The sequence below is a fragment of the Mytilus californianus genome, unplaced genomic scaffold, assembly GCF_021869535.1.
Source record: "Mytilus californianus isolate M0D057914Y unplaced genomic scaffold, xbMytCali1.0.p SCAF_2, whole genome shotgun sequence".
Lineage (NCBI taxonomy): Eukaryota > Metazoa > Mollusca > Bivalvia > Mytilida > Mytilidae > Mytilus > Mytilus californianus.
Genome location: NW_026262668.1, coordinates 139,164,974 through 139,181,845, shown reverse-complemented (window position 1 = coordinate 139,181,845; position 16,872 = coordinate 139,164,974). Strand labels below are relative to the sequence as shown.

The 16,872-nt window shown below is 33.4% G+C and overlaps 1 protein-coding gene across 1 annotated transcript in view; it reads right to left on the bottom strand.

Moving 5' to 3' along the window:
• Positions 1-16,872, bottom strand: part of LOC127731235 (ATP-binding cassette sub-family B member 6-like) — a 32,937-nt gene that overhangs the window by 12,595 nt on the left and 3,470 nt on the right. Inside the window, exons 4-13 of the mRNA XM_052240229.1 lie at positions 16,020-16,152; positions 13,690-13,873; positions 11,736-11,855; positions 10,460-10,562; positions 9,630-9,719; positions 8,550-8,671; positions 8,134-8,243; positions 4,492-4,557; positions 3,183-3,397; positions 106-169 (exon numbers count right to left, since the gene is read on the bottom strand). Coding sequence (XP_052096189.1) covers positions 106-169; positions 3,183-3,397; positions 4,492-4,557; positions 8,134-8,243; positions 8,550-8,671; positions 9,630-9,719; positions 10,460-10,562; positions 11,736-11,855; positions 13,690-13,873; positions 16,020-16,152 — 1,207 coding nt within the window. The remainder of the gene's footprint in view (positions 1-105; positions 170-3,182; positions 3,398-4,491; positions 4,558-8,133; positions 8,244-8,549; positions 8,672-9,629; positions 9,720-10,459; positions 10,563-11,735; positions 11,856-13,689; positions 13,874-16,019; positions 16,153-16,872) is intronic.

Genomic DNA, 16,872 nt, shown 5'->3' with positions numbered 1-16,872 from the left:
CAAAATAAAATTTGCCATTTGTGTTAAAAACAAATTCTGAAGTTTTAATAGTGTGTAATTTTTAGTTTAAGTATTTTGTAATGAGAATAATTATTAATGCATTACCTCTTGGCTTTCATCGAGAAGATCAAACATATTTTCCATGTCAACGAAAGACTGTTGTATCATTCTGATAAATAAAGTGTAAATGTAAGACATATAACACAAATACAAATTGATGACATAAAGTACAAATGCATACTTAAATTAATTCGTACACAATGGGCAAAGGTACAGTGGCTCAGAAGCATGATTAAAAACATATCCTATCTAGTCATTTGTTAAAAGTATGGTATATTATGATAATTGCCATTAAATCCTAATTTAATAAAAGGACATAGTTTCAATGTCCCCTTCGTTGCACATATTTTATCTGTCCAAGGGCAATAACTAACAAAAAAACTTTTTTGTTCTTTAAATTTTTTATAAATATCTTAGAGAAATGAAGGCTTGAGAGCAAATGCAAAGCAATTTCTGATAAAATTAATATTTCCAAGGGTCATAACTCTTTTGTAAATATTTGATCTGCATTAATTTTTTAAAATTGTCCAAGACATTGCTGATATAAACCTTTGATATAAATTTGATAAAAATCTGGCAAAAAATTTGTACACTTGAGAGCGCTTACAATGCAATTTTCCATATAATTAATATTTCTAAGGGACATAACTATTAATAAAATGCTCCGCTGGGCGCAGCTTGATACAACTGCAGAGGTCGAACCCTGAACAGTTGGGGCAAGTATGGACACAACTTTCAAGCTTGATACAGCTCTGAATTTGGATTGTGATTAAATATTTGACACAGCATAGGTTTCTGACACAGAATGAATGTGGTCTAAGAACTTAAAAAAATTTTAATTTACCTATTCAAACCATATCATTATTATTTGCTTTTATATATAAATCAGAAATAACCAATTTAAAATGGAAAATTTTAAAGAAAAAAAAAGAAAAAAAAAGGAAAAAAAAATCCCCCCCCCCAATTTTTTGAACCCCCTTATGATTCATCGCCCCCAAACTCAATCCCAGCCTTCCCTTTGTGGTATGGTACCTTGCAGTACAATTTCAGAGAGATCCATACACTTGAACACAAGTTATTGTCTGGAAACTTAGAAAAATGCTTGTTTTTTGGCCCCTTTTTCCTAAACGTTTAGGGCAGTTACCCCCAAACTCAAACCCAGCTTTCCCTTTGTGATATGGAACCTTGTAGTACAATTTCAGAAAGATCCATACACTTACACACAAGTTATTGTCATGAAACTAGAAAAATGCTTGTTTTTTGCCCCTTTTTTGGCCCCTAATTCCTAAAATTTTGAGGCAATTACCCCCAAAATCAATCCCAGCATTCCCTTTGTGATATGGAACCTTGTGGTACAATGTCAGAGAGATCCATACACTAACACACAAGTTATGTCTGGAAGTTACAAAAATGCTTATTTTTTCCCCTTTTTGGCCCCTAATTCCTTAACTGTTGGTACCATAACCCCCAAAATCTATCCCAACCTTCCTTTTGTGATATTGAACCTTATGGTAAAATTTCATAGAGATCCATTGACTTAAACTAAAGTTAGAGTGCGAAAACCAATGTGTCTTTGGACAACGACGACGACGACGCCAGCATCATACCAATATATGAGCGCAAAATTATTTTACGGTCGTATAAAAATTGTTGATTAGCACTGATTTTCGTACTTGTCCAAAACATTGCTGATATAAGCCTATGATATAATTTCCAAAAAAATCTGGCAAGAATTGTACACATGAAAAGCACTAACAATACAATTTTCCATATAATTGATATTTCCAAGGGGCATAAATCTTTTTAAAAATTGATGATTGGCACTGATTTTCAGAATTGTCCGAGACATTGCTGATATAAACCTATGATATAAAAGAGAGACAAAAGATACCAAAGGGACATTCAGACTCATAAGTCAAAAATAAACTGACAACGCCATGGCTAAAAAAGAAAAAGACAAACATACAAACAACAGTGCACAAAACACAACATAGAAAACTAAAGACTGAGCGACTTGAGCCCCACCAAAAACTGGGAGTGATCTCAGGTGCTCCGGAAGGGTAAGCAGATCCGGCTTCACATGTGGCACTCATCATGTTGCTTATGTTAGTAAAAACCTAGTGATAAGCCTAATTCGGTAGGTCACATTCAGGGAAAAGGGGAAGGGATTGTAGTTACAACAATTGGAACATATCCGTTGTCGTCTCTGAAATGGATATTCCAAAACGGTCAACCAACTCATGATGGTGTCCGTATAATTTACGAATGAATGATTTCAACTTCATCACTTTGAACTCTTGGTTTAATAGCTTCCTTGTAAGCAGCAACCCTCTATCAAGGAAATCATGATAGGAAATACAAGACCTGAAATATCGTATCAACTGGGAGTATATATTTCGTATGCAAGCGCTGATGGAATGTTGCTACATAGAAATGGAAAGTTCACAATGGGGTAGCTGAAATCATCTCTTTTGTCGTAAAGTTTTGTTTTCAAACGATCCTCATTGTCAAATTCTAGATGTAAGTCAAGATATGAGGCAGACTTAACTGTATCTGTTGAATCCTTTATCTCAAGTTCGATGAGATTTATTTAGTGAGAGAACATCATCTATATAGCTGAAACTGAAGTTAAAGGATACTGCTAACTTCTTTTCTTTCTTCCTATGTTTCATAAAAATCTTGCAAGAATTGTACACATGAGAGCGCTCAAAATCATTAATATTTCCAAGGGCATAACTCTTTTGAAAATTGTTGATCTGCACTTATTTTCAAACTTGTCCGAGACAATGCTGTTATAAACCTATGATATAAGTTTTATAAAAATCTGGCAAAAATTGTACATGTGAGAGCGCTAACAAGACTGGACAGACAGATACCTGGTATTTCTATGTCTCCCGCAACACGTTGCACAGGGGACAAAAGTTAAGCTAGAAATAAAGGCCATATTTGAGCCTCATTGACTATACTTCTTTCTTAAATCTGTAGTGAAAATGATGCAGAATATTAATGAATGCATAGACAAAGGCCATAGGGTTGCTGTCCCTTTGATATTAACCATACATTTTCATTTATTCAGATTGCAGAATAATTCCATAGGAATGGTTTATGAAACAAATACTGACCTGTAATAGGTTCCTAACCAATTTAAAGGTCCATACAATTGCATGAGATAAGTACCAAACAACACATAGTCCCCAACAGTTAGGTGTAGGTTACTGAGACTATGGACCACGGCCCAGGCACACAGCAGACAGCCTGCCACTGTAGACATTGTTATCACGAGGTTCTGTAGAGTGTTTAACACGTTTAATGTGGCCATAGATTTCCATTCTGCTTTCTGCCAAAAAAAATAAAACGGTTTAAACACAGAGTTGGGCATAGTATACTTTGCAGCAATCATCAAAAATAGAAATCTGACAGATTTACTCTTTGTTCTGCAGGTATTTCTTTATATTGGGGCAAATTCTATTTTCATAGATGTGCTATTATATAATTTCAGAAAATAAAATTCAGGTATCTTAAATATTTTCAATCAAATAGATTGTAAATTCACATAATCATGTTGTTAATTTGAAGCATTTTACCCTCCTATCAAATTTTTGTTGATACCCTTGCTACTAAGGCATAGAGTGGTACCAGCACCTGTCATTCCATCATTCAATTACCATATACGTGTTTATCTTACCTCCTATACATTTCTAGGAATATGATTGGTTAAAAGCAACTGTGTGGAGACCGTGTATATTTCATATGGGGTAAGTATGCGTGGTTTATTTCAATACACGGTTAGTAGTGGTGTTACATCCCTTTGTAAAAACAACACGGTGTTGAGGAAAAATCTGAAGGTTTCAACAGACGAAGAAATTGATGATGATTGATTGAAATAAATTCATAAAACACATTCAAAGCTAACAAGTTGTTATTGTTGGCATTTGTTTTTGTATAGACCAATGGAAGTAGGTTCTTAATACTAAGTATTGAAGACTTGATCACCTTGATAGGCCACTAGTCTAAATACCACATGTTAAGATAGTCAGTAAGATAAATTCGTAGACAGTGTGCTAGTGACCTAATACTATATATATGGGGTCAGTAAATTCCATATGGGGATTTGAGCTTCGCTCTCACCCCATATGGAATTTACTGACGCCATATATATCGTATTAGGTCACTAGCACAATATGTAACTAATTATACATTTACATCCATCACATTGATATGGAATGACAATTACAGCATATTCCATTCATCTTTAACCAATTTTCTCATAACTCGTCTATTTTGGTTATGTAAGTGCCTTGAAAAATATATTGAACTACTGAAATTTAAATTCTCCATGGAAAATTCGTGTTAATCTAAGGTACAGTAACCTGGATGTTTGTAAGAAATCAGTTAAATGGTGTAAATAATTCATTTTATTTCTGAACCTACTTGATATTTCAGTATGGCATCATCGTATCTGTTGGTCTCAAACTCTGAGGCTCCGTAATATTTTACCTTAAGAAGAAAAAAAATCTCAACATCTCATTCCATACAAAAGTACATTACAATGAATGGTATTTAGGACTATATGTGTTACACATAGATGCCTTCTATGCTATGTTTGTGTTTTTGAGTTGTTGTCTCCTTATCTTATTTCATGTAGTTTATTTATATTTTTCCTGGTCAACATTTCAAAGTTGAGTTGAGAGTTTTTGTTTTCTCTGGTTTCTCAGTTGATTCTATAAGTTTTTGTTTTCTCTGGTTTCTCAGTTGATTCTATAAGCTTATGTTTTTTGTTCAACTGTCTCATAGTTGAAATAGATTGTTTTCTTTCTCTGTCTAAAGTTATCTCATAACTAATTTTTGTAACTGAGATGAGAGTTTGTCCTCCTTCTTGAAGGTCTCAATTTGACTTTGAGATGAAGAACAGAAATAAAACCAAGGCTTCCAATACGGTCATATATGCCGGACATTTGTATAATGTCCGGTAAAAGTCCGGCTGGGCAAAGCATGAAACGGTCATCTACTTTTTAGTTTTCAAGGCTTTAAGAGACGGTCATTTTAACACAATTCGCGATCTTTTAGACCCAACGTTTTGCCTTTAACAGCCACACATTTCCGGTCATAAAAGTGACATGATCATTAAGTACTATCAAAACAACCCCTACTTTAATACCTTCTCATTTTAATCAAGGCTAATTAGTTGTCAAACAGCTGAAATTTACCTGTTCAGGTGACAGGTAAACTATTTTGAACCGGACATTGATCGGTCTATTCAAAGTTATTTTCTTACATTTCAGCAGTTTGCATCTAATTAATTTAGTCAAAAAGGTTTAAATTATCAGAAATACGTTTACAAATATGATTTGATGAAAAAATTAAAAAGGTGAAAATGAAAAATCGTCATAACCACGTTGTTTGAACCTAGAGACATGTCTCTGTTTGAACTAGTACACGTGTGCGCATGTGCGCTGGTGTGAAATTTAATTATGCATCCTAATTTCTTCAAAAAATGCTTAAATTGTCATTGATACCTTTATCTCACGTTTATTTCGAATATTTTCTTGAAGAAATAACGTAGAAAGAGCTACTTCCACTCATTCACGCTTTGCAAACGTACACGGAATTTACGTATCCGTCTCTGGCAGGGCTTCCAAAACGGTCATATATTCCGGACTTGACCGAAACTTTCATAAAAAGACCGTCTGCTCTCAGCCTCAAACGGTCAAATAGAATTGGTGTGCCACATTTTGTTATTCAAGGCATTTTCATGAAACGGTCATTTCAATTTTTACCAACTATCGATCGATAAAAATGTCCGTTTGGGGCTTTGGGCATGTCCGTTTGGGCATTTTAGTTTATAATTGTGGCAATCTATTTCACAAAGATATTTCGGTCATAATTGGGTTTAATAAAACAGAAGCAGCATATTTCAGATACTTTGAAGTGTCTCAGTTAGTCTAATCCTCTGGGTACATAAATGTACGGCTTGGTCTTTAGCTTGTGTACATCAATAAAAAGTAGAAAAAACACGTTTTCTTTTATTTAAATAACAACAAGCTGTCAAACAATTATCCCTTCAATAAGTTACATTGAAGCCATAAATCATTCACTGATTACAGGTTTGTTACCTTTGATGAGGTGTCCTTAGCTTATCTTTATCAATAGAATTAATGATGCATAACAATGTACATAAAGGTAATCCGGTAAACGAGGTCAAACATGTAAGCGTGTATGGAACAACATCCTATTTAATTACGCTTTATAGATATTATTTTAAATGAGCATTCAGTTTTAAAAGTATCCTGATATTTAAAAGTTATTCTTCAAATAAGGATATTTATAAATGAATAAGTATGATATATATTATTTTATTTAACACTGTACATCGTGTTAAATACTGGGGTACTCTCAAGGGGAAAATTTACTAAAATATATAGGAAAAACCAATGGACAAATTTCAGTCAATAAATGATTTAACTAAGTTAAATGGTGCTGTGATCACTTCTAAATTATATCAAGAGAACAATGCCTGCTCCGAATTTATTCAGACAATTTCCGATGTTATAGAGAAAGAGGTGATGTCCGACGTGAAGTTAAGTCCTGCCGTGGGAATTATGATCGACTAAGGTGTAGTCTAGGTATTGACGCTTTAGATCAACTTATGAGGATAAGCTTGGTAGGTATCATGTTGTTATTCATTAAATTATTTATCAACTGAGTATGTTTTTATTTATTCCTTATTTTCTAAATCAGGTTGGGAAATTGTACAAAGAAAAATGTTATCACTGTTCAGTAGATTTTACACGGTTTAAAACAATATCCTTCATCGGGCCTCCTCAATGTTATCTATAAATACCGCATTAGTTGTAAAAGTCACGTGGTCAGGTAATCAATACACAAAAAGAAAAGTATCACGTGTATTGATGATCAAGTTGTACTGCAATTAAAGCCAACATCAACAGTTTCAAATAAGATGGCCTTAATTTACAAAGTGTTAAGTACTCACAGAGAGAAGATAGATTATATAAACAGAAACAAAAACATGAGAACAGTCAGGTACTGAAGCTGATTGATGCAATGATGGTTACTGTATTACGATACACAGAAAAATGACACAATACCGAGGATAATATTTTATTTATTTTTAGAATGAAGAAAACAAAACAGTTATAAATAATTTTATTGCATATAACACTACTAATTATTTAGACACATATATCAATTTATGCATCCTCTCAGTTACATTTAAGTATCCAGCTGATCATTGACCGTCAAAAATATTTCTTTGAAAAATGTCCGGCTGTCGTCAGGAAATTTTGGAAGCCCTGGTCTCTGGTCCATGTTTTACCATTGTCAAGATAACATCCGGTATAAAAACGAAAGTAAAGTTTTCGACAACGTTATTTTGCACAAATAAAGAGTCTAAGGCGATATAAGTACGCTGATGTTGCACACTTCGAATGATGCACTGCCAATTTAACAGTTTACGTCAGAACTTCGAATTTGAATCAAAGAAAGTTTAATATCGGTTTTTTTAATGTCAATCATTGGGATGGCCAACTCGGCAACTGATTACCATAATTGCCTTTAGTTTATTTAGTCTTAAGGGATTAAAATCGGGATAATATATAAAATGTCCGGCTAGCTAAAAATAATTTTGGAAGCCCTGAATAAAACTCCTTTGGTTCATGTGATTATAGTGATTTTGTGTCATGATTTGATTCACCTTATCATCTCTTTTCAAGTAATTTTTCTTATTGTTTCAATGTTGAGTTATGAATCAACAACTTCTGTCTTTTTCAGATTGTCAGTAATCTAAGAACAAATGTATGCCTAGGTATGAAAGCTTCTGCCTTTCCCAGATTGTCATTAACCTAAGAAAAAATGTATGCCTAGGTATTTCTCTGATTGTAATTAATTTATGAACAAATTTTTGCCAAGGTATGAAAGCTTTTTCATGTCTCAGATTGTCAGTAATCTAAGAACAGATATATTTTGTATTACCGTTTCAAAGTTAAGTAAGGAGTCAAACGTTTTTGTATTTCTCTGATTGTCAATAATCTATAACCTGACATTTTTTTGTCTCACCGTTTCAAAGTTGAGCAAGGAGTCAACAGCCTTTGTATTTATTTGATTGTCCATTAAATTCATTTCTCTGCGATACTTAGTTCTCCATTCTGTTATCCATATTGTAAGACCTGTGGAATTTACAAAGATGCATGAAATTTACATGATTTATTAATGTGAAATATTGGGATATTATTGTGTGCAGAATATTTGATGGTAGAAATAATGTTTCTGCTAATAATCTGATTTTAACTTGACTTTTAAAGATATGTAAAACCTGACATAAAACTGTAAAATATTGGACTGCTTTAAGATGTAACTTTTGTTTATAAAATATTCCATTCTAAAAATCATTCTCATAATGACTGCGTTATAACAAAAATTCTGTAATTTTTGTTTTAATGTTTCTTCATGTTTGTTGTAAAAAATTAACATACCTAAATACATGGCCATACAAAGAAATACAAGGAGTCCAAAAATGTAGTTGAAGGCAGTTATAAAATATACCACAGCAATTGTTATATCAATTATAGTTGGTAAAATGTTGAACAAAACATAGCTGAAATTAGAAAAATATAGCTGGTTACAAAATATTCCACAGCAATTGTTATATCAATTTTAGTTGGTAAAATGTTGAACAAAACATAGCTGAAAATTATACCCCCTGGAGTGATTTATCAGACACAACTTAAGTACTATAAAAAGTGGTATGATTGCCTATGAGACAACCATCCAACAGAATACAAATGATAAGGATGTAAGCAACTGTGTGTCATCACACAGCCTTAACAATGAGCAAAACCCATACTGTACAATGTACTATAAAAGGCCCTGACATGGCAAAATGCAAAATAATTGAAGCGAGAAAACCAATAACTCAATAATGACAAAACAATGAACAAACAAAAAAACTGACAGACAGCAACCAAAAATAACCACTGAATTACAGACTCTTGACAGGCAAACACAATATGTGGCAGGGTTAAACATGTTTGTTTCAAAGCATGGCCAATATGTACCTTTAGGACGAAAAATATATCTTGCATGCATCTAATGAAAGTGGAAAGTATGCTTGTGCCCAAGTTAACACAAAAAGTTTAATGTAGAATTAACAGTAAATAATAATCAGTAAATAAGTGATAAGTATAAAAATAAGGAGATGTAGTATCATTAAGAATAAGACAATTATCAATAGAACAAAGACTAAGATTTGAACAGTTACAGCATGACATTTCTATACATAATTTTCAAATAAATAGCGCAACACATAAATGGAAGACATTTTGTTTGTATAGAATTCTTTGAAATTGTTTTAAAAACACATGGTCAAACCAATAGATGTCCCATTTCAATTCTATAAGAGCAAATCTTGTCACCCTGCTAGTTCTAATAAGCACTGTTCTTTATAAGTATCAGTGATAAAATCCATGGGTATCTTTAGCAAATGTGTATAGAACAGTATTGAGACTTTGCTGTTACAAGTAATAAACCAATGAATGTGGTTGGTGTATATTTACCTTAGAAGGCTGTTCATACTAGTTGTACCTCTGTCCATCACTCGTAATACTTCTCCGGTTTTCCTTGATAGATGCCATCTTAATGACAAACTGAAAATTAAATTTGTATAATATACTCAATGACATAAGTCAAAGATGACAATAATGAAAACTTTATGAACTACTATCATTAGTCACTCGTAACAGGGAAAATATTTATATAAACTCTTGAAATGGTTTCGGTTATTATAATGAAAAACTGAAATTAAAATTGGTATACTATCAAATGAAATGGATGGATGAGTTTTTAATCAACTAGAAATCGTTTTGTTTAATATTCCATACACCAAAATGTGTTCAGTCATACTATTTACTGTAAATTCAGAAATTATTGTGAGGTTTTTATTAATGCAAATTATGTGACTGGGTGAGTATCGCAATAATAAGAACATTCTGATATCGGATACATATAACTCCATACAAATTTTCCTGAAATCGCAATAATTAACATTGCATTTTTGTCCTTTCAACAAAAATCGAAAAATTTCTGAATTTACAGAACTGTGGATTAATTTATTTTTGTGGATTGAGGAAAACTTTTTTTCATGGATATTTGATTTCATGGTTTTGCCAAAATCTGCATACAAATCTATAGAAAAGGTGTACTTCGTTCAACATCAAAACTCAAGTATTACCTATACCCACGAACTCCACAATAATAATAAATTCACAGTACTATACTTAAAAGTTCCTAACAATTGTAAGCATTTGAGTGGAGAATTCATTTCTTTGTAAGATTTTTATTATCATAAATCAATGCAGGGCTTAATGTATATCTAAGTTGTACATACTTGTGTAGGTGACTAAACAATTTCACAGATATTCTTCTTGTAGTGTATTGCTGAACTGGTATCCAAAAAAATGACCTCATGTTTGTCAAAAACCCTGATGTTGCTAAAAACAACAAAATAAAATGCAAGCACAAGACAAGACAAATTCCTCTCTCACAGTTGTAAACACAAGGTTTATAATAAACATCAAAAGTAATTAAAGCTGTTTTGAGATATAAACAAAAAATATCTGCCGTGCTTGTTTCCTGGGGTTTTATTTACTAAATTTCTATGTGAAATTTTCTTGATTTCCAATGTAAGCTGTACAAGATTTAACATTCACAAAAGCCACAAAATATATTTCAATAAGAAAATAAATTACAAGAATCATGACCATAAATGGTATGACATACTGTCTAGTTTCATTCTATACAAAATTCATTATTGATTTGCTTTAAAAAAACACAAAATGGATTGAACAAAAAAACAATAAAAAATTAAACTGTTGACACAGAGATATGTCTCGTCTATCAGCATAAAATTCAGAAAAAGACGATCTGATGGACAGCATGATTGCTTATTAATTCAGTCACTGGACCATGATCTAGTGGGCAGGGCCTGAAAATTGTCGACAATCTGAGATGTACAGACAGTAATATAACTTTATAGAAAATATAGTTGTTTATTGTAAGTAGTTCCTCTCAATTTAACTTAAGCAGAAAAACTTAACATTGAAAATTGCTAATTAATTCAAAGTCACTGGACCATGACCTAGGGGGCAGGCAGGGCATCAAAATAGTTGTCAAACTGATATGTACTGATAGTAATGTAACTTCATACAAAATATCAATGATCTATCACAAGTAGTTCCTATCAAACTAACTTAAGCAGAAAACTTAACAATTGTTGATGCTGGAGCTGGAGCCTGAGCCGGAAAAGCAATCCCTATGTCTCGCTTTCGTCGCAGGTGAGACAAAAAACAGGATACATTATTATTTCCAAGTTTGATTGTTAGGCTGAAACAAATTACTCTATTTGAAGTTTGTAAAAATATATGGATATTTATTTTTGTCATATGATTTAATTTTCCTTCAAGGTTTTTAATTAGTTTTTTCCTGAAACAATACAATGACTGTCATAAGTCACCCCTTTCTCTTTGAACTAGGTAAATTAGTTCAGGCATATCTATTTTGATTTCCTGTCTATTTACTTACTATCTGTGTTTGAATAGCTTGGTCAGGTAAAATCTGATGTATTTATATAAATGGTATTTCAATTTCCAAATTTTATCACCTACCAGATCCACATAAAAACTTCAGACCACAATAGATAAGAATATAGTCCCATCTAAACTCTGGACCAGTTTTTTTCACTGCAATGTCCTCAGATGACTGGACCACAACTGTTAAACTGTTAACTGAAATAAAAAATTTACCAATTAAATAAGGCATACCAAGAAAAACAGTCCTATCTTTTCTTTCCATTATTTCTTGAATGCAAGGATTTGTTTACCCTAAAAGAATAGTATAAAAGGTACCAAAATAAAAAGTACATTAAAATCATATACTGCAAAGTAATACTGAGGTCCTCATTACAACTTTATATTGAAAACAACACCTTTACTAATTTCATGCGTCCGAAGCGCTTTTCTGGATTTACCTTCATCAGGAACGCTCAAAGCCAAACATTTGAAATCCGAGGGATGTATAAGTACCGAAACAGTTGAAGAGCTATATGACAAAAATACCTAAAACAAATGGCCAAATCCATCTAAGGTCAACTTTGCCTGAGGGAGTTGAAACCTTAGTTTCTTTATAATTTCAAAATTTATAAACGGGCAATTTTAGAAACGTTTGTTATAAATCATGTCAGTACCGATGAACTGACTACTGAGCTGATGATACCCTCGGGGGCTGATAGTCCACCAGCAGGGGTATCGACCCAGTGATGTAAAAAATTGAAAACAACACGTTTAATAATTTCATGCGTCTGAAGCTAATATGTACTCCATGCTTTTTCAAGACCAGTAGACCTTGAGGTCCACAGGTTAGTCATTTTCAATGTAGAAAAGTGGCAAGTTTTGTAATCCTCCTGTTTTGGTAATAGAGTAATTTAACACAATATACAACTATAAAATAATTCCATATCTGTACTAAGTGTCGTTTTGTTTTTGGGATGTACAAGTACCTGTCCACTCTGTGTTTTTGTTAGATGTATTTCTATTAGTATCCATCTGATGAGTTAAGCCTTTTTCAACTGATTTTTATAGTTTGTTCTTATGTTGTACTGTTACACCACTGTCCCAGGTTAGGGGGAGGGTTGAGCGCTCACAAACATGTTTAACCCCGCCACATTCTTTATGTGCCTGTCCCAAGTCAGGAGCCTGTAGTTAAGTGGTTGTCGTTGGTTCATGTCTGTCATATTTCTTTTTCGTAAATTTGTTTATTATAAATTAGGCAATTAGTTTTCTCAATTGAATTGTTTCATATTTTTCATGTCGGGCCTTTTAAAGCCAACCATACCATATGGATTTTTCTCATTGTTGAAGGCCGTACGGTTGCCTATAATTGCTTACATCAACTTCATTTGAACTTTGGTGGATAGTTGTCTCATTGGCAATCATACCACATCTTATTTTTATAAAGAATTTGAATTATGTCGGTTCTGTGTATTAGGTGATCTAGTATGTGTTTCTGTCACTAGTTAAAGAAGACATTCCAATTTCAAAAAGGAGGACAATGCCAGTTGTTCAAAGCAATGATTTTATTGGACAATTGAACTGTTGAACATTCACTGCTCCAAGTATATGATTATGGGTATAGCTTAAACATAAATAATCCAGTTAATACAAGTCTAAAAAGGCTGTATAAACCATTAAGAATGTTTAAGTAAGGATGTTAATAAAGCAAACAAAGTTAAACGTGACCTATTTGACTAAATAAAAATCTGGGCAAAAGGTGTACATAGGAACAAAAACTGACTAATGGGAAAACTCAATGTATGGAGAGGCAGTAAACAACTCCATTTCGTTTGACTGTGTAATCTCAACTCAATATATAAATACCATATTACATAATAAAAGTACAACATTAACAAAAGATATAGTAACGTTAACAATGGTAAAATGAAATGGCGCTAAATGTAGCATTAACGTTTGAAGTAAATTAAACTGGATCTAAATCAATGACAAAAGCATTGACAGCTCTGCAGATACCCAAACACTTGATCAATAGACACCCAAATATGCTTACCTATATACTTGCTATAAATAGGAACAAAAACATTGACAGCTCTGCCGATACCCAGAGATATCAAACATAAGACCACTAAACTCTGTCGCCATAAACTTCCTTTTGGCCACACATAAGGAATCATGATCTTTAATTTCTTAAACACATTTGACCATGTAGATTCCTGGCCTTGGTTACCCCTAACCTGTAAAAATAAAAAGATATTTGACCATGTAGATTTCTGTCCTTGGTTACCCTTTTCCTGTAAAAATAAAAAGATATTTGACCATGTAGATTTCTGTCCTTGGTTACCTCTAACCTGCAAAAATAAATATGAGCAACAGCGCTAGCCTTAACCCAAAAAGATATTTAACTTGAAATTACACCTTCGTACACAATATTTTGTGGCAAACATTTTTTGGGGTAACTTTGTTTCTTATACACACACTATCTTAATATCAATGAGAATATCTGAAAATGAGAGAGATATGGTAGTGTTTTCACATTCCACTTATAAGTTTGTAAGCTTACGTAAACAAAATTCAAATGTATTATAACTGATACCGACAGGCAGTTATCTGTCAAGTGAACATCAGGAACCTCTGACCTTTGTTAGTTTTGTGTTTTTCGATTTTGCTTCATTTATATGTTACAGAGTTAAGTGTGAAGTCCATTTTCGCTGAACTAGTATACATTATTCTTTAGGCCAGCTGAAGCCCGGCTCTGGGTGCGGGATTTTCCGCTGTGTTGAAGACCTATTGGTGGCCTTGGGCTGTTTTCTGCTCTTTGGTCAGGTTGTTGTCTCTTTGACACATTGCCCGTTTCCATTCTCAATTTTATTCTATATTGAAGATATCATACTATATTTTCAACTAGTTGTATTATTTTATTTCTTTTTTAGCTCACCTGGCCCAAAATGAATGTTCCTTATGAGGTGCTGACCAAGTGTTGTTACTTTGAAGTTGATCCATAATCAAAGATGGCCGCCAGCAGGGGACTTAGTTTAACATAGGACCCTATGGGAAATACATACAAATGTCTTCTCTTAGAGAACCACTGAATGGAATGAAACCAAACATGGCATGAATGTTCCTTTTGAGGTGCTGACCAAGTGTTGTTACTTTGAAGCCGATCCATTATCCAAGATGGCCGCCAGCGGGGGACTTAGTTTAACATAGGACCCTATGGGGAATATTTACAAATGTCTTCTTTTAGAGAACCACTGAATAGAATGAAACCAAACATTGCATGAATGTTTCTTATGAGGTGCTGACCAAGTGTTGTTACTTTGAAGTCGATCCATAATCAAAGATGGCCGCCAGCAGGGGACTTAGTTTAACATAGGACCCTATGAGAAATACATACAGATGTCTTCTTTTAGAGAATCACTAAATGGAATGAAACCAAACATGACATGAATGTTCCCTATGAAGTGCTGACCAAGTGTTGTTACTTTGAAGCTTATCCTTCTTCCACGATGGCCGCCAGCGGGGGGACTTCCTTTAACATAAAACCCTATGGGAAATACATACAAATGCTTCTTCTAGAGGTGCACTGAATGGAATGAAACCAAACATGGCATAAATGTTTCTTATGAGGTGCTGATGAAGTGTTGCTACTTTGTTGCCAATTTACTGTTCAAGATGGCCACCAGGATATTTTATAAAATTACAGGACCAATATTAAACCAAATTTGGCTTTACTCATTATTAGGGTATCTGTTATGATTTTAATCTATTTTTACATTATTTCCAAAACCAAAGTAGAATCAGGTGAGCGACACAGGCTCTAGTTTAAATTTTCATCATTACCAGAGTCATTTACCTAAGACACTTCACCTGAAAGCCAATTCATATTATCACTAAAAGGTAATCAGAACATCCTTTTACCCTTGACTGGCAATTTGTTAATACCTCGTGTATTTATTAAGAAAACGGTGGTATAATGATGGACATATAGGGCCTCCATGGTGGACATATAAAAATAAGAAGATGTGGTATGATTGCCAATGAGACACTCTCCACAAGAGACCAAATGACACCGAAATTAACAACTATAGGTCACTGTACGGCCTTCAACAATGAGTAAAACCCATACCGCATAGTCTGCTAAAAAAGGCCCCAAAATGACAATTGTAAAACAATTCAAACGAGAAAAATAATTGCCTGATTTATGTACAAAATAATGAACATAAAACAAATATGATATACAGCAACAAACGACAACCACTGAATTACAGGCTCCTGACTTGGGACAGGCACATACAGGATGTAAAGTTTGTTTGGCCACCATTTATCAGAGTATGTCCCAGGTCATTTTTTATACACTGTGACATCCCTTCAAGAACTCACCGCATCTTCATCATTGACCAATAACTGATGGACACTTCTGGGTAATCCAGGTGCTTTAAGTCCTATTATAAATACACTTATCGTACAAACATATCTGACCACCCATAATCCAAACTCTATCTTGTTGGAATCACTGAAAGATATAAAATAAATACATATGAATTATTCAAGATATTGCATTACCATGATTTCAGAATTTTATAAATATATATTGAAAATTAATAAATACTATTCAATATACATGTATATGAATAACAAAAGATGTGGGGTTAACCTCAATCAGAGAGCAAACCAATGATACAAAACTAAACAGATATCTCAAGGTCAACAAACAATGATCAACGATATAAACAACTGTTTGTATAATAGGTCAAGCTCTAAATTGACCCTGACTCTGGTTGAATTACTAATACAGGTACAAACTGCATTAAAAGTAATGTTATGGATGCCATTATAACAGTTTTTCCAATGTTCTTGTCATTTTAGGGCTTAGATGTTTAACAGTTATGATGACAGTAGATATTTCTAAAAGATTGTCTTGGTTTCAATATCTTGACTCATTTAGACTACTTTCTTGTGTTAATGCACACACCTATGACTAGTTTATATTGATTGATTGTTGGGTGTTTAAAGCCACTTTCGGCTATATCGTTGCAGTCAGTTTTTACTAGTGGTGGAAGCCAGAGTCCCAGGGTAGAAACACTGACCTTTGGTGAAATACTGGCAATCCTAGTCAATTAAGATTGGACGTTCCTGCCATGTGCAGGGTTTGAACTCACAACTGTTGACAGGCTAATAATACAATAGATTAACTTCTTAGACCACTCCGCCACCAAGGCCATTTAGTTCATAT